Source organism: Fukomys damarensis, unplaced genomic scaffold, assembly GCF_012274545.1.
Source record: "Fukomys damarensis isolate Sample0158 unplaced genomic scaffold, DMR_v1.0_HiC HiC_scaffold_37, whole genome shotgun sequence".
In the NCBI taxonomy this organism is placed as follows: Eukaryota; Metazoa; Chordata; class Mammalia; order Rodentia; family Bathyergidae; genus Fukomys; species Fukomys damarensis.
The window spans coordinates 18,511,421-18,529,953 of NW_022900949.1; the positions used below are offsets into that span (position 1 = coordinate 18,511,421).

At 37.4% G+C, this 18,533-nt stretch overlaps 1 protein-coding gene across 1 annotated transcript in view; it reads right to left on the reverse strand.

Annotated features, from left to right (window-relative positions):
* Positions 1-18,533, reverse strand: part of Myo3a (myosin IIIA) — a 173,536-nt gene that overhangs the window by 130,568 nt on the left and 24,435 nt on the right. Inside the window, exons 5-6 of the mRNA XM_010614690.1 lie at positions 15,582-15,658; positions 2,564-2,709 (exon numbers count right to left, since the gene is read on the reverse strand). Coding sequence (XP_010612992.1) covers positions 2,564-2,709; positions 15,582-15,658 — 223 coding nt within the window. The remainder of the gene's footprint in view (positions 1-2,563; positions 2,710-15,581; positions 15,659-18,533) is intronic.

Consider the following 18,533-nt stretch of genomic DNA (forward strand, 5'->3'; position numbering starts at 1 on the left):
TCTTTCTTTCTTTTCTTTTTTTTTTTTTTTTTTTTAAAGAATCTTGCTTTTACCGGAGAGTGCTGGGAAAACATCAATAGGTACCAGACTTGAAACAATGAATTTTAGGGTAAAGACTTTTTTCCCTATAGTGTTGCAGAAGGCGCTGAGAATTACCCAGGGTGCAAAGCTGTTTGGAATAGGCCGGAAACTCCAACCAAGGGGCACAGTAGGACTTGCCTTTGTGGTGGTTCTTTTGTTACTGGGTACATGGCAGGAAGCAAGTGTTACAAAGTGTTACAAAAGCAAGGAACTGGAGAACATTATTAGCTGTAAAGCTCTGAGTGCTACTTAAAAGATTTTATTAATTCCTTTCATTTTTAAGCTGAACAAATCTTTTCTTTTTTGGCCTGTCCATGAATACAAAAGCATATTGCTTGGAAATGAGGCTGATCTGAGGCTGTAATCAAGCTACATTGATCAACCATGATAGCTGAATTTGCTGAAGGGCTACTTTATGTTCACTGCAACAGCTCTTTGTTTTCATTAGTGAAAGGGAAATACTTGGTCTTCAGCTCTGCATCACTCCTTAAATAGCTGATAATGAAATTAATGTACAGGGTGTACAGCTCTTTAAAACAAAGTGCTATCACTCATCTGCTCCACACAAGACAAAGCGCATTGCCCATCCCTTAGGACTATGTGAAGACTGCCAAATCGCATATAAAAAGGAGATGTGCTTTTTTGCCAATAATCTCTCTCCATTTCTTGTTCCCTCAAAGTTTCCTTTTAGGAGATTTATTGACTTTCTTTGAGTATAACAAAGCTTTGATGATATCCTAACACTTAGAAGTGGGTAGCTTCTCAGATTCTCTCTGTCTACGTATTTCTATAAGTTAATATTTGGAAAATTCCCATCAGAGATACACTGGTGATTGAAATAATAAGAAATACTTTACTTGCTGCAATCTCCACACTCACCTGGCACACTGATTATTTTGGAGGGACAATCTATCAGTGGTATATATATATATCCCACCTCCATATAGCACTGAGACCAAGCATAATAGCACTGGGTTAAATACTGTGGTTTGAACCATGATTAAAATGGCTCAGAAAGTACAGGGCTCATCTTACATACTGAATGACAACAGGCATTAGAAAAAACAGATTTCAAAATTTGATTTCCTCAGATTAAACGAAATGTCTCAGAGCGGATGTACAGGACATTCCTTCTCATTTCTGTAAGTTTCTCCACTTAACAAATAAGTGCTACCGTATTTTACAAATAGTAAGAACTAAGATGACAATGAAATTGTTAGGTAAAGTATGATTTATATCTAAAGATTAGAATTCAGGACATATACACAGATAGGTAATTCGAGACTCATTAAAATAACCAAATGTAATCATGTTAGGTGAAAAAGTCAGGTTCAGAGAGATGAAATCATCCATTTTTTCCCACTCGTGTAGAGACAGACTAAATGCATGTAGAAGGGAGACTACGAGAGAAGAGGAAGGGATTAAGGAGGAGGAAAAGGAAAGGGGAAGGGTGGGAGGATGAGAGCTGCAGGAGAACGCTGCGTGACTGTACTAATACGTCAAATGAAACCACTGCTCTGTACAACGGACACGCACCAATACGAAGAAAAGAAAATGAAGTGGCCAGCGAAATGAAAAATGCAAATGCTTTGGTGTTATCATTTAGCTACATGCCAAATATTTCCAGTGGTCCCGTTTGGGAAAAAGAACGTGTAGACATTTTCGAGGACTAGACCACTCCCCACGCCCACAGGGCCTTGCATGTCTCTGTCACCACGATGTGGAGGCCACGAAGCCTGTTCAGTGGACAGGGCACCCACAGGCTGTACGGGAGCCCCCTCCACTTTGCCTGGGCCCTGCCATCACAGGCTGTGTGCGCCTTCCAGGAGAATAAGGCAAAACCCTCACGGCTTTCAGAACTGACTCATCTGTGATTAAGGACAGGCAATCTTTCCACATTCACTTTCTGAAATATCTACAGTAATCAACACACATATAAAACAGTATTCAAACAAATCAGTAATAATGTTTTCTTGACGCATGCCCTGGAGGGGAGGAGTCTGCAGACTTCCTGGCTCAGGACAGTTAATCTCTACGACTTTATATGGGCATATTCAAAATATTAACATATCTAAATCGCTCTTCATTCAATACATTTTATTTATCAATCCTTGATAATATGATTATTTTAAAGTTATGAAAAAAGAGAAGTCAGCAAGTGGTGAAAAATGTCTGGATTGGCCGGTGAAGAAAATCACAGCAGCACGGTCCAGCACCAGGCGCCTCCCTGACTGAGGAGAGACAAGCAGTGGGCAGAGCTGCTACTTCGTGAGATCAAATCTTAGCAGAAGAAAGAAAGAGTCTGACCACCAAGGTGAAGGCTTTTTACTTAGGCCAGGGAAATGCAGTCGCCAAGTGGATACAGTCTTGGGAGGAGCAGAATGTTCTGGCTACTCTTCCCAGCTGGCCAGCTTAGACGTGACTACTGTCCTTAGTGCGCAGGAGAGGTCAGAGGAGGCGAAGGACAGGCCGCAGCCGCTACCTTGGTATTTTGAAGAGCGCTCTCATGGGGTGCAGGTCCGCCAGTGGAGGGTCTCCGTCGGCCAGCTCGATGGCCGTGATTCCCAGGGACCAGGTGTCACATCTGGCGTCATAGGTGGCATCCAGCTGCTGCTCGCACGCAATCACCTACGAGAAAACGCAAACACGATAACAAGTACTTAGCAAAATGTTGAGAGCAAAGCTCAAGTATTTAACCGGCGAAGTTGGACAGCTGCAGGTAAAGACAGAGGCAGTCAAGCAGGACAAGAACAAGCACACACGCTGTTGGCAGTAGTATTATTTTTACTCTGAGAACAGGCAGTTACCTTATCAGGTTTGCAAATATAGAGGAAGAAGCCTATGCAAAGGAATATTTTTGCAAGTGGAAAGCAAAAAGAGGAAAGAAACAGTGTCCCCAGTGGAAAGGGAAGGGATGCAAGGTACAGCCACAGATGTGTGCCGTGAACATTTGATGAGAGTCTGGAGATAGTGGCTGGAACAGAGATAAGGAACACAACTCTAAAGAATGAAAAACGCACAGAAAATAATGAAATAAATGTGAGGGTCGTCTGGTTAGAAGGATTTGATCTACTCTGGCCATCAGAAGACCAGGATACCCAAGGGAGGAACGTGTCAAGGATGGAGGAATACCAAAAGGTATCCACCAATCATGATAAAAAGTAAACTGAATAAAAACAAGCCATAAAGAAGATTTACCAACAGCTTATCTGCATCACACTAAATTATAAAATTATTACCAGGTGTAAAGCATGCTAACTAAAGGATGTAACTGAAAGACAAGAAAGAGAGGGACTTGTTTTGTAATTATACAGAAAATGATTGCATTAATTACTTCAGAATGTATTTCTAAATGTGTAAATATAAATACCGATGGCCTGCAAATGATGATTGTTAACAGGAGGAATCACAAAAAAGCAAGTCTGCTTTACATTTTAAAATCATTTTGTACTTTCAGAAGAGTTTACATTTTATGAATGGAAACCCACTGGAAAAATAAAAAATGACCGGGAATGAATCTAATGGCAGATTAGAGTTGTATCATTTATCTACAGAGTTATAAAATGATATGAAAGTGAAGGAAACCTGAACCCCATCTGGGACTTTTCTCATCTTTCTGATGCACTTACTGCTTAGCACAGTTTAAGATCCTGTGTATGGCAGACTGGAGCTCAGTTGGTAACCTGTACACGCACCGAGCAGGGATGGGAAGGCCTTCCTAAATCAGTTTGTATCCCTACCTAAAAGCAAAGATGGAGGACAACTAAATACAAACATCTCGCTGAGATGAAAGATCGGAGGAAGGCAACAATGAGCATGTGCTCGGGACAGCAGTTACTGAGGCAAGATGCTAGGACTGAGGCCCAGACGACGCAATGTCCACTGTTGGTAGCGCACTGCTTGGCGAGTTCACAGGCAAATAAGGAAAAAGGCCTGGATGGGTAAAGGCTGCAATTGAGGAGAAGAATAAGCAATCGACACCGAATAAGCACTGTGATGACAATAATAAATTCAAACAAATCGTTGGTGGGTAGGCGGAAGAGGCGCTGTTTCCTTACTCGGTCTGTGTGATCCGACATCATCTCATGCAGGGCTTCTCAACCTTTCCTGCCAAAGTAGGAAATCTTTAGTATTTTTAACACTGCAGAAGAACGAATCGCTAAAGCTGAGGAGCATAGCCTGAGAAGCAGAAGCACGGGGGCATCTAGTTTTACATTAAAGGTACGTGTGGTGAGTATTCATAGTGGTATTTAAACATCCTTTGACTGACAGATGTGCACAGTGTGGTGAGTATTCATAGTGGTATTTAAACATCCTTTGACTGACAGATGTGCACAACGAGGTGTCTATACACAGATGAATGTCATTCAGACACAAAAAGGGGTTCTGAAAAATGGTAAGCCGTGGGCAAATCTTGAAACTATTAAGCTAAGTGAAGGAAGCCAGACACAAGGGCCGAATACTGCATGACCCCAAAGACACGGAATGTTCCAAATAGGCAAGTGCATGGGGACAAAAATACACTAATGGTTGATTAGTAAGGGGAGCTTGGGAGGACAAAGGGAACACTTTGCTTTCAGAGGAAACAAAATACTCCAAATTTACACTGTAGAGATGATGGTACAGTCCTGTGAATATACACTCAAGATCAGCAAAACTAAAGTTGTGCATGGAAAGTGAGTATATTCTATTGAAATGTGAGTTCTCTGTCTATAAAGATGTTTGCACTTGAAAATGTATTCCCACGAATATAGGTTATCTTTTCTGATATATCTGCTGTATATCTTCTCCTTAGCATAAAATTATAATCTCTATGCAACTTATTTTTTTGCAGGAGGAGCATGATTTCAGGACAACACGTTATTTGATGGCTTTACACATGGACCAGTGACACCTCTCCACAGGTTAAAGGGCACGAAGTCACACATGCACCGCAGTTTGGAAAAGGTGGCTTTAGATAGCCCACAAATGCTACCTGCAATGCAGACTTCAACTTAAAAATCCCAAATCAGGGCTTTCACTTTCCAACCAATAATCAATTTCAACAAGCTTGCCTCTTATCCCTGAAATCATGGAAATGCTTCTACAAGGTGAATATATTTATACTTTTTTACCTATTGCTTTCTAATGCTTAGAAATGTGTCATTAATAACTTAGAGATAGTATTAATAGCATAGCTGGGATATTTTGAAGCCACAAAACTGTTCTTCAAGATTAGAGAAAGCGTTTATCACAGAGAGAGTGCAATACACACAAAATCTCAATCATGTATTTATATGATAGAAAAATTGCAATGAACTTGTTTCTTCTCTATCATATCCAATATTTTGCTAAGCAGGAATATACTTTCAAGTTTTATTTGTGCCACTGTAGGTTTGTTAATAACAATGATTTATCCAAAAATAACTGTCTAGTAACTATATAAATAAGTGTTTTTACTGAATGGCAAACAAATATACGATAATAGCCTTGTAACTATAAATTAATATATCAACCATAAAGACAGGTTATTAATTATATAACTATATTATCTATTATTTATATTATTAATATATATGTACAAAATACAATATTTGATATATAACTATTTTATATCAGTTTGTCACTTTTCTAAGTTTTTTTATGAATTTTTAAAACACTAGCGAAATAGTTGAACATACAACAGAAACTGTCATTTGAGTCATATTAAATTTCTTTTGTTTATGTGACTATACTTCTATTTTTTCTTCTAAGGTGTAGTCCTTATTAAGTTTTTTAATCCATTGGAACTTCAAAAATGTTTCTTAAAATAATTTATCCTCTCTCTATAGTTTATAATAGGCTTACACTTTTAACTTTTAGAAGTAGCATCTGAATAATACTCAGAGTATGCCAAATTTAATTAGAAGATTTCACAGTATTAATAAAGCATTTGTATTACTTCTCCCTCCCTTTACTCCCTAGAAAATTATAGATAAATAGCAGAGCTTCCCCAACAGTTGCAGTGAGAGGTTTCAAAACTAAGTATTTTATTATTGATAAACATAATTTAAAAGACTAAAGTTATTAATAATGTCTGTGAGGAGGGATGTGACTTTAGAGATTTTGAGCTGCTTATCTGGGATTCCCCCAGGAAATGATGGCAACAATGTATTAAAGCTGAACACAGACCCAGGCAGGTAACTTAGTACAGAACTCACCACACATGTAAAGGGACCAGAATCTGATCTAACAAAGCCAAGCCTTCCCATAATATTTCCACTGCTGTTTAAAAACAGAATGGAAATATCCATGATACTGACACACACCTAACAACCAAAAGTAAATTTAAGGAAAAATTAAAACTGCAAGCAGATTCTCTTTACATCATCTGATTCACTCATTCATTCCATTTTCCACTTTTTCTTTCTTTCCTTCTTTTTTTTTTTTTTTTGAGTACATGTTTCCAGTAGTCCCTGCAGTTTACAGTCATTGTGGGGAGTGGGTACATGTGCATACTACAGCTTGTTTCTCTTTTTAATCCTCTTCTTCTTTCCTCCCCTTCCCTTCCCTCCTCTAATTCCTCTTTCCCCATTTTCATTCTGGTTGATGTTAATTTATCTCGGCTCATGTCCATGGCTCATGTTTATTACAGTGTTTACACTCACTGAGGCTCCTGTATATGGTGTGTCTATTCTACTTAGTGTTCTTCCTGTCCTCCTACCCCTCACTCTTAGTCTTTTGGACCCCTTCCCATTATCAAGAGATCTACCCCTTTATCTCTTATGCATCCTTTATTAACCTCTTTGCTTGTATTTTTTCCTACTCAAATGACAGACACAAAGTGATATTTAAACTTGTGTGTCTGGTTTATTTCACTCAACATTATATTTTCCAGGTGCATCCATCTTCCTACAAATATCTCAAATTTGTCCATCTTTATATCTAAGCAGTATTTGACTGTATATAGATACTACATGTTCTTAATTCACTCATCTGTTGATGGGTACACAGGCTGCTTCCAGCCTGTACTGTGCTATTATGAACTGTGCTTCTATAAACAGATGTATGCATATATCACTGTAGCTTACTTAAATTCTATGGGGAGGATACCTAGAATAGGGACAGCTGGCTCACATGGAATTTCTAATTTTAGTGCCTCAAGGAATCTTCATACTGATTCCACACTGGTTATACTAGTTTACATTCCCACCAACAATTTAGGAGGATTTCTTTTACATAATAGCCTCACCAACATTTGTTATTGTTTGATTTCTTGATGATTGCCAATTCCTTCTGGACTAAGATGGAATCTTAGCATTGTTGCTGTATTTCTCTAATGGTCAGAGATGTTGCGCACTTTTTCATGTATTTGTTGGCCATTTGGATTTCTTTCTCTGTGAAATGTCTGTTCATTTCACTTGCCCATTTCTTGACTGGGTCTCTTATTACAGGTGGTCTAGTGTTTTCATTTCTTCATATGAACCTATATATGTGGAGCAATGGAACAGAATTGAGGATATAACAACATTTCCAGACACATTTAGCTATTCGATTTTTGACAAGGGGCCAAAAGCATACATTGGAGGGAAGATGGCCTATTCAACAAGTGGTGCTGGGAAAACTGTTGTCTGTAGATGATTGAAACTGAACCCCTATGTTTTACCACAAAGCAGAAACATTGAACCTACAGGAAGATAAAATAAATGAAACTCTTGAAGACGTAGGTGTAGGAAAGCATTTTCTGAACAGAACCTCCTTTGCACAGAACTGATAGCACAGGAAGTAGAAAAACAGGTGAATGAGGCTCTAGAAATATTCAAAACAGAAATAATTTCCTAGATAAAAGACATGATTAGGGGCTCTAGAAAAGAAATAGATAAAAAAATAGATTAGTTCAGGACCATGATTAAAGCCATGAATGCTCAGCATAGGAAAGAAATGGAAACCATGAATACCAAACATAAGAAAGAAATGGAATCCATGAAACAGATTCAAGCTGATATCCAGGAGATTAAAAACTCTATTAAAAGTATACAATAGCAGACTAACCCAATCTGAAGACAGAATATCAGGTATAGAAGATAGGATGGCAGTCAACAAAAAAGAAAAGAGAGATCTCTTAAAAACAGTAAGGAACCATGAGAAATTAATCCAACAACTTCTAGATGATGCAAAGAAGAATAATATAAGATTAATAGGAGTCCACGAAAAAGCAGGAGAAAGCACAAATGACATAAAAAACTGTTAACAGAATTAATGGTAGAAAACTTCCCAGAGCAAAAGAACTTGACATACAGATAAGTGAAGCATATAGGATTCCATCTAGAGATGATTTCAAATATCTACACCTAGACATATAATAATCAAGATCCCCCAAACCCAACAGAAGTACAAAATACTACAAGCAGTTAGAGAAAAGAAACAAATTGCATGCAAAAGAAAGCCCATCAGAATCACAACAGGCTTTTCAACACAAACCCTCAAGTCAAGGAAAGCCTGGAGGGAGGCATTTAAAGCTTTAAAAGAAAACAACCTTCAACCTGGGTTGATGTATCCTGCAAAACTATCTTTCAAATTTGATGGATAAATACAATATTTTCATGACAAAGAACACCTGAGAAACTTCATGAATAGCAAACTAGCACTTCAAACAATTTTTAAAAATATTCTAGAAAAAGACAATGAAGGTCACAACTCCATGAGGCACAACAGAGCAAATCCAATTGGCAAGAATTTAAATGGAGAGGGAGAAAAATAAAAAAGAACCAACAACAGGAAGATAACATGACAATGATAAATCAATAAATATCAGTTATAACCATCAATGTCAATGGTCTCAATTCACCGTTTCTTTCTCTGTGAAATGTCTGTTCATTTCACTTGCCCATTTCTTGACTGGGTCTCTTATTACAGGTGGTCTAGTGTTTTCATTTCTTCATATGAACCTATATATGTGGAGCAATGGAACAGAATTGAGGATATAACAACATTTCCAGACACATTTAGCTATTCGATTTTTGACAAGGGGCCAAAAGCATACATTGGAGGAAAGATGGCCTATTCAACAAGTGGTGCTGGGAAAACTGTTGTCTGTAGATGATTGAAACTGAACCCCTATGTTTTACCACAAAGCAGAAACATTGAACCTACAGGAAGATAAAATAAATGAAACTCTTGAAGACATAGGTGTAGGAAAGGATTTTCTGAACAGAACCTCCTTTGCACAGAACTGATAGCACAGGAAGTAGAAAAACAGGTGAATGAGGCTCTAGAAATATTCAAAACAGAAATAATTTCCTAGATAAAAGACATGATTAGGGGCTCTAGAAAAGAAATAGATAAAAAAATAGATTAGTTCAGGACCATGATTAAAGCCATGAATGCTCAGCATAGGAAAGAAATGGAAACCATGAATACCAAACATAAGAAAGAAATGGAATCCATGAAACAGATTCAAGCTGATATCCAGGAGATTAAAAACTCTATTAAAAGTATACAATAGCAGACTAACCCAATCTGAAGACAGAATATCAGGTATAGAAGATAGGATGGCAGTCAACAAAAAAGAAAAGAGAGATCTCTTAAAAATAGTAAGGAACCATGAGAAATTAATCCAACAACTTCTAGATGATGCAAAGAAGAATAATATAAGATTAATAGGAGTCCACGAAAAAGCAGGAGAAAGCACAAATGACATAAAAAACTGTTAACAGAATTAATGGTAGAAAACTTCCCAGAGCAAAAGAACTTGACATACAGATAAGTGAAGCATATAGGATTCCATCTAGAGATGATTTCAAATATCTACACCTAGACATATAATAATCAAGATCCCCCAAACCCAACAGAAGTACAAAATACTACAAGCAGTTAGAGAAAAGAAACAAATTGCATGCAAAAGAAAGCCCATCAGAATCACAACAGGCTTTTCAACACAAACCCTCAAGTCAAGGAAAGCCTGGAGGGAGGCATTTAAAGCTTTAAAAGAAAACAACCTTCAACCTGGGTTGATGTATCCTGCAAAACTATCTTTCAAATTTGATGGATAAATACAATATTTTCATGACAAAGAACACCTGAGAAACTTCATGAATAGCAAACTAGCACTTCAAACAATTTTTAAAAATATTCTAGAAAAAGACAATGAAGGTCACAACTCCATGAGGCACAACAGAGCAAATCCAATTGGCAAGAATTTAAACGGAGAGGGAGAAAAATAAAAAAGAACCAACAACAGGAAGATAACATGACAATGATAAATCAATAAATATCAGTTATAACCATCAATGTCAATGGTCTCAATTCACCGATCAAAAGAAACAGGCTGGCAGAACAGATTAAGAAGCAAAATCCAACAATATGCTGTATACAAGAAACACACCTACTTGAAAAAGAAACACAGACTGAAAGTAAAAGGATGGAAAATAGTTCTCCATGTAACAAGAACCTGGAAAAAAGTGGGGGTAGCTATCTTATTTGTAGACAAAGTAAATTTCAAACCAAATCTAATTAAGAGAGACAAAGAAGGTCACTACATCCTTGTAAAAGGAACAACCCAACAGGAAGAAATGACGCTCATAAATAAATATGCACCAAATACTGATGCCCCCAACTATACAAAACAAATATTAAGAGACATGAAACACCAAATAATCACTAATACAATTGTAGCAGGGGACCTCAATACCCCCTTGTCACAAATAGACAGATCATCAAGACTAAAAACAACAATGATATACTACAACTGAACCAAGCTTTTGAACAAATGGACTTAACAGATGTCTACAGAGTGTTCCACCCCACAAAATCACAATACACATTCTTCTTTTCAGCTGCACATGGGTAATTTTCCAAAATAGACCACATGCTTGCTTATAGAACATGTTTAAGTAAATACAAAGGAAATGAAGTTATCCCATGTATATTATCAGACCATAGTGCAATTAAATTGGAGATCAATAACATAAGATACTGTAAGAACTTCACAAACACATGGAAATTGAATAACACTCTCCTGAACAACCAATGAGTTACAACTTAATGACAATGCCAGTACAACATACAGGAATCTATGGGATACAATGAAAGCAGTTTTATGTGGGAAACTTATAACAGTGAATGCTGACACTAGGAAAACAGAATGAGCTCAAATAAACAAACCTAATGGTGAATCTTAAACTCCTAGAAAAAGAAGAGGAAGAGAAACCTAAAGCTCATACAAGGGAGCAAATTATAAAGACCAGAGCAGAAATCAATACAATGGAAACTAAGAGAATGACATACAAAAAAAAATCAACAAAGTGAAGAGTTGGTTTTTCAAAAGAATAAATAAAATCGATAAACCCTTAGCTAACCTTATCAAAAAGAGGGAAAAAAGGCTCAAATCTATACAATTAGAAATGAAAATGGTGAAGTCACAACAGATTTAGCAGAAACCAGAGGATCATCAATCCTTACTTTGAGAAACTATACTCTAATAAAATGGAGAACAGAGAAGAAATGGACAGATTTCAAGATACAAATGAATTACCAAAGTTGAACAAAGAAGATATAAAAATTCTAAACACCCCAATTACAATCAGTAAAATTGAAAATGTAATTAAAAATTTACCAACAAAGAAAAGCCCAGGTCCTAATGCCTTCACTGCTGAATTCTACAAGACATTTGGAGAAGAATTATTGCCACTACTCTTTACACTTTTCAATGAAATTCAAAGAGAAGGAATAGTTTGAAGTTCATCCCTGGAAGCAAGTATTACTTTGATTCTAAAACCAGGGAAAGAACCAATCAAACAAGAGAATTGCAGGCCAGTCTCCCTAATGAATATAGATGCAAAATCTTCAATAAGATACTGGCAAACATAGGAAAAGAATTTATGAACAAATCCTCAAAAGCATGGGAACTAGCACAAAGAATCAACAGCTGGGATCTCATCTTATTAAAAAGCTTTCAGCACTGCCAAAGAAACCACCAACAAAGCTGAGACAACCTACAGTGTGGGAAAATATTTTTACAAGCTGCTCCTCGGACAAAGGACTATTTTTAGAATATATAAATAACTAAAAAAGCCCAGACACCCCCAAATAAAAAGACCCGATTCAAAAATGGGCATTGAAATTAACAGATATTTCTCAAACAAGTAAAAGTAGAAAATAAATATATGAAAAAATGTTCAACATCATTGTTCATTAGAGAGATGTAGATGAAAACAACACTGAGATTCCACCTCACCCCAGAAAGAATGGCTGCTATCAAGAAATCAACCAACAACAAATGCTGGCAGGGTTGTGGGGAGAAAGGAACCCTTCTCCATTGCTGGTGGGAGTGCAAACTGGTACAACCACTGTGAAAATCAATATGGAGATACCTCAAAGAACTAGGATTAGAGGTTCCATTTGAACCAGCCATCCCTCTGCTGGGTATCTTTCCAAAAAGAATTAAAAGAATCACACCACAGTGATATATGTGCACCCATGTTTATAGTGGCACAGTTTGTAATAGCTAAAACTTAGAAACAGCCTAACTGCCCACCAGTCGGAGATTGGACAAAGATGTGGTTTTTCTATAAAATGGAGTACTACTCAGCCATAAAGAACGAGAAACTAGAGTCATTCATAGGAAGGTGGATGCCCATTGAGGCACACACTTAAGTGAAATAAATAAGATCCACATGTGTAAATATTGAATAGTTTATCTGGTGTGAAAAACTAAAAGGTAAATAAGATCCAAATTGTATAACTGATATGGGTGAAATAGGAAGAAAAGGGCTAAAGGTGTAGGGGAAGTGGGAAGGGTCAGGGGAAGGAAATAAGGGAAGAGAAAAATATGAGAAAAGGAAAAATGGAAAGAAAGTCTTTGTAAATAGTGGAGGGTGGAGGGGGTAAAGGGAGGGCTGGGGAATGGGGAAAAAATGAGAACAAAGATCTGTTATGTAAAGGTACAAGATCCCAATGATGAATGAAAATGTGCTGCATACTTAAAAAGTACCAATAAACTCAATAAAATAGACACTGGCAAACAGAATACAGAGGGTCACCAAGAAGATTATACAACCTGACCAAGTTGGATTTATCCCAGGGATGCAAGGATGGCTCAACATATGTAAATAAATAAATCTAAGACACTATATTAACAGAATCAAGGACAAAACCCATATGATTATGTCAATAGATGCACAAAAAGCATTCAAGAAAACTCACCAACCATTTATGATAAAAACCCTACAGAAAATTGGAATAGATGGTCTTTATCGCAACTTGATAAAGGCTATCTATGCAAACCCAACAGCCAACATCATACTAAAAAGTCAAAAACTGAATACCTTCAGACTAAAATCAGGAAAAGAGAAGGATGTCAACTATCACCACTCCTGTTCAATGTAGTTTTGGAAACATTAGCCACAGCAATTAGACAAGAGAAGGAAATTAAAGCCATAAAGATAGGAAAGGAAGAAATTAAACTGTCACTATTTAATGATGATATGATACTCTACATAGAAGACCGAAAGAACTCCACCAAAAGACTTCAGATTCAGCAGAGTAGCTGGATACAATGTAAATACTCAAAAAATTAATAACCTTCTTGTACACAAATAACAGACTCACTGAGAGTGAAATGGGGGAAACAATTCCTTTCATAATAGGAATCCAAAAAATGAAATATCTATGACTCAATCTAACAGAGGAGAAAAGAGACTTCTAGGTTGAGATCTACAACACTCTGAATAAAGAGATCAAAGAGGATACAACAAAATGAAAGATATCCCTTGTTCCTGGGTAGGAAGAACCAATACAGTGAAAATGGTGATATTTCCAAAACTTCTATACAGATTCAATGCAATCCCTACTGAAATCCCTATAGTATGTTTCATAGAACTAGAGAAAACAATCCAAAAATTTATTTGGAATCAGAAGAGACATAGAATAGAAAAAGCAATTCTAGGCAACAGAGAAATGGCAGTGGGTATCACAATCTCCAATTTGAAACTATACTACAAAGCCTCTGTGGTGTAAACAGCATGGTACAGGCAAAGATACAGACCCATGGATCAGTAGAACAGTTTAGAAAATGCAGAAACAACTCCTGACATACTCAGCTACCTCAACTTTGACAAAGGAGCCAAACGTCCTCACTGGAGGAAAGACAGCCTCTGTGATAAATGGTGTTGGAAAAACTGGATTTCAACTTGTGAAAGATTAAAACTCGACCCGTATCTTTCACCACTCATGAAACTAAAATTCAAGTGGATTAAAGATCTAAAAATTAAAACAGAAACACTAAACTTGCTGGAAGATAAGTTAGGCAGAACTCTTGAAGATATCAGTTTATGAAAACACTTTATGAACAAATCCTCAGTAGCACTGGAACTAGCATAAAGAATCAACATTTGGGATCTCATCTTGTTAAAAAGCTTCTGCACAGCAAGAGAAACCACAAGCAGAACTAAGAGACGACCCACAATGTGGGGAAAAGTTTTTACCAGCTATTCCTCAGACAAAGGTCCACTATCTAGAATATATAAATAACTCAAAAGAGCAGAGTCCCCAAATATAAAGACCCGATTCAAAAATGGGCATCTGAAATGAACAGACATTTCTCAGACAAAGAAGTAAAAGCAGCAAGTAAATACATGAAAAAATGTTCCACATCACTGATCATTCAAGAGATACAGATGAAAACAACACTGAGATTCCACCTCACCCCAGAAAGAATGGCTGCTATCAGGAAATCAACCAATCACAAATGCTGGCAGGGTTGTGGGGAGAAAGGAACCCTTCTTCCTTGTTGATGAGAGGGCAGACTAGTGCAACCACTGTGGAAATCAGTATGGAGATACTTCAAAAAACTAGGATTAGAGGTCCCATTTGACCCAGCTATTCCCCTACTGGGTATCTTCTCAAAAGATTTAAAAGAATCATAACACAGTGATATATGTGCACCCATGTTTATAGCAGCACAGTTTGTAATAGCTAAAGGTTGGAAACAGCTCAATTGCCCATCAGCTGGAGACTGGATAAAGAAGATGTGTGTGTGTTTGTGTGTGTGTGTGTGTGTGTGTGCATGTTTTATTTTTTTTAAATTTAAAAATATTTTTTGGTACTGGGGATTGAACTTGGGTCCTTGGGCTTGCAATGCAGGCCACCGAACCGCTGAGATAAATCCCCGGCCCTTGTGCGTGTGTATTCTCAATAAAATGGAATACTACTCAACCATGAAGAGAAGAAACTGGAGAGATTTATAGCTACACTGACACACACTGAAGCCATACTCTTAAGTGAAATTAATAAGTCACACATGCAGGTAGCAGAACCACTGAGCTAAATCTCCGGCCCCATTTATCTCTTTTTAATGCAACCATTCACAGCTCATTTATGAAGCAACCCCCACGCTCTTCTTACATGTGTGAAAATCCCACCTTAAAATAACATTACTGCCATGTTCTCTTGGGATATTCTAAAACACTCATGGACAGAGCACACAAGAAAAGAAAGTCAGAAATGAGCAAATATAAAGTGTGCCCTTGCAGGCTCTGTCCGACCTCCGGAGCCATCCAGAAGGGGGTCCCCACAGAGGTGCTGCGGCGGTGCCGGGTGCTGGGGAGCTGTGCAGACACACCTGGAAGGAAGAGGCGAGATAATTCCCAGTCAGTCACTCGCGGAATACTAAAATTCTGCCCCCCTAGAGATGCCACTGGACTTAAACTTCATTTTTTAAAGAAGCCCAAGTCCCCCACCCAAGTACTACCCAGGCCTGACCCTGCTTAGCTTCTGAGGTCAGATGAGATCAGGTGCGTTCAGGAGGGTGAAGGGAGGGCAGGGGTATGGGGAAAAAACAAGAACCAAGATATATCATGAAAAGGTACAAGATCCCAATGATAAATGTAACTGCGTTGTTTGCTTTGAATATACCAATAAACTTAATGAATAAAACAACAACAAAACAGAAGCCCAACTCAGGATCTCTGTAGAGCCCAAGTACTCGAGGTCCTCTATTTTTAACATCCAAATCCTGCCCACCCTGAGGTCCAATTCGAGTCCTGGTTCTGCCATGCTGGCTTCTAATCTGTCCCCTCTCAGAAGAGTCTCCGCTGCCTTAGGTGTTCTGTATCGAAACTATTTGTGTAAACTGTATTATGTAATACACGAAACTGGTGTGCTTCTTCCGCTCCTTCTGCTTCTTTGCCCTGTTAACAGATTCTAGTGCAGCTCAGAATGTTTTCTGTGGTGTTATACACATAGCAGGCAACTTGTGAATATGCATAAAATTATTTTCCATCCACTGACCTTGCATGAATCACACACAATTGACTGGGAGTTTCAAATAACTACTTCTATTTAAACCCACACCATTCATAGAGCCTTTCAATTTTTAATCTTAAATTCAGCTTTAACTGTTTTATAAATAAAAATAATATGTATTTTTGAAGTACCAAGTGATGTTCTTCTCCCTGCTTATCCCTACCTATCTACTACCTTATCTATCTATATCTAGATTCTATATATTTTAATTTTTAAATAAGGGTAAATATCTCTCCTTAAACATTTAGCATTTTATTATGGTGAAAATATTCAAAATCCTTTTCTTCCAGCTTTTTGAAATACAGTTTATTATTGTTGTCTATTCACCTTATTATACAATAGCACACCAGAATGATTAAACCTGGATTTAGTGGCAGTATCAAAGTATAGCAAATTTTTAATATAAAATGGAAACGTAAATGGTTTTTAAAAGAAAATTTAATTTAAAATTGGCTCTTAATTTTCTGAAACTTATTCTGAGGGGTTTCAATTGTTATTAAAAATTTAAATTATATCTAACCCTCAGTGAATATTTTTGCTTCAATTTCCTGAAGACAGTTTAAGAATTCAAATGTCATTTAGATGAGATGTGAGGAGAAAGATGAAATACAACCAAGTAAATCTCAAGGTTTCCTCCTAGAAAGAAAGTAACATTTTAGACTAAACAAATTTTCTCTTTCTGGGTGTGAAGCAAATGTTATACTACTAGCGTTGGCACTTTTCACCAAGTAGAAATATTCTAGTTTCAGAATCTATACAGATGATAGTGGAGAAGGACCTTCCTCCACAGTGCTTAGGAAATACGTATGGGGATGCTGACAGAATCCTTTAGGCGGGTGGTATACAACCCAAGGCAGACCGGCTCTTTTCCTTGGAGATGCGTCATCAGAGGAGGAATGCGAGTAGAGCTGAGTCAGCCAATAGCGAGGCCCTGACTGTCTACCAGGAGTGTGTACTCCTGAGGTTGGGTTCTGTTCTCAGGAGACCATGTCACTAGTTTCACCCTTGATTGTGTGAGTCAGCCTGTGTTGTGCTCAGTTCCACAGTCTCAGTTGGTCAGAGTTAGTTTCTGTCACTTAAAACCAGAGAACTCTGAATATAATGCCCCTTAGCTTTTACACCTAAAGTAGCAAATTAACAAGGGCAATAGATTATCATGTGTTTATGGAGCCTAAGAGTAGTGTTATATTAATGAGATTATATATACTACCTTTGTATATTTATGTTAATATGAGATTAAGAATTTTCTAAGGCAGACATTTGGCCTCCAAGATCTTTGCTCAAATCCCCTAAACAAAAAATGTTGAGCCAGCCTACTGTCTACACAGAGGCAGACCATTCTCAATATACTTCCTAATATGTTAATATACACACTGAATCCTGTTAATGGCTGTCACTTTACAGGATGAAGTTCAGACAACAATTTAATAGAGGTATTACTATTTCCTCCTGAACTGGGCTCCAATGATGTGCACACCCCATGTGGATGCCCCCTTTCAAGGTCACTGCCCCAGCTTCCCAAGGTCACGAACATAACGCAGCTGGAGTCTCGTGTCTCGTTGGTGTCTGTCGGAATCTTCCAGAAAGAAGGTTTCACACAAGGCTCCTGTAGAAGTATATGTTTGGTTTTCAAAAGTCCCCCAAAATGTGAAGAAGAAAATAAAAAGACCCAAATTAAGTGAGAAATATAACTGGGTAGAATAAAGAATTCTTGAGCATATTAGATGATTATCATTTTAAAAATGAGACATACATCCAATTCTGCAACAGTGGCAGAGAGAGGCATTTACTAAATTCCATGTTTTCTAAATGTTCCTACAATACCTATAAAATCTCAAGATCACCTTACCAACATAACAAAACAGAGCCAAAGCTAAAGACAACTTTATGGTCATAAAGTCCATGCTATTTGCTTTCAAGTTAGTAAAATGAAACTGAAAGAAAAGAAATTTTCTGGAGGACAAATGGCATTTTTACTTTGCATAAATTCCCACAAAAAATAGCTAAGAAGATGGAAAAAAAGCAAAGCTCTACTAAAAATGATTGACATAAATTATTTTAAAAGGCCACAGGGATCCAAAGTAGGAGTTCAGTAGCCTTAGGAAGGCAAAGAGACTAAGAAAATCATTTTGTTCAGAGAGTAACTAATGGAATAAGTCACCAAAGTAAATACAGTATGTAATCATCATGAG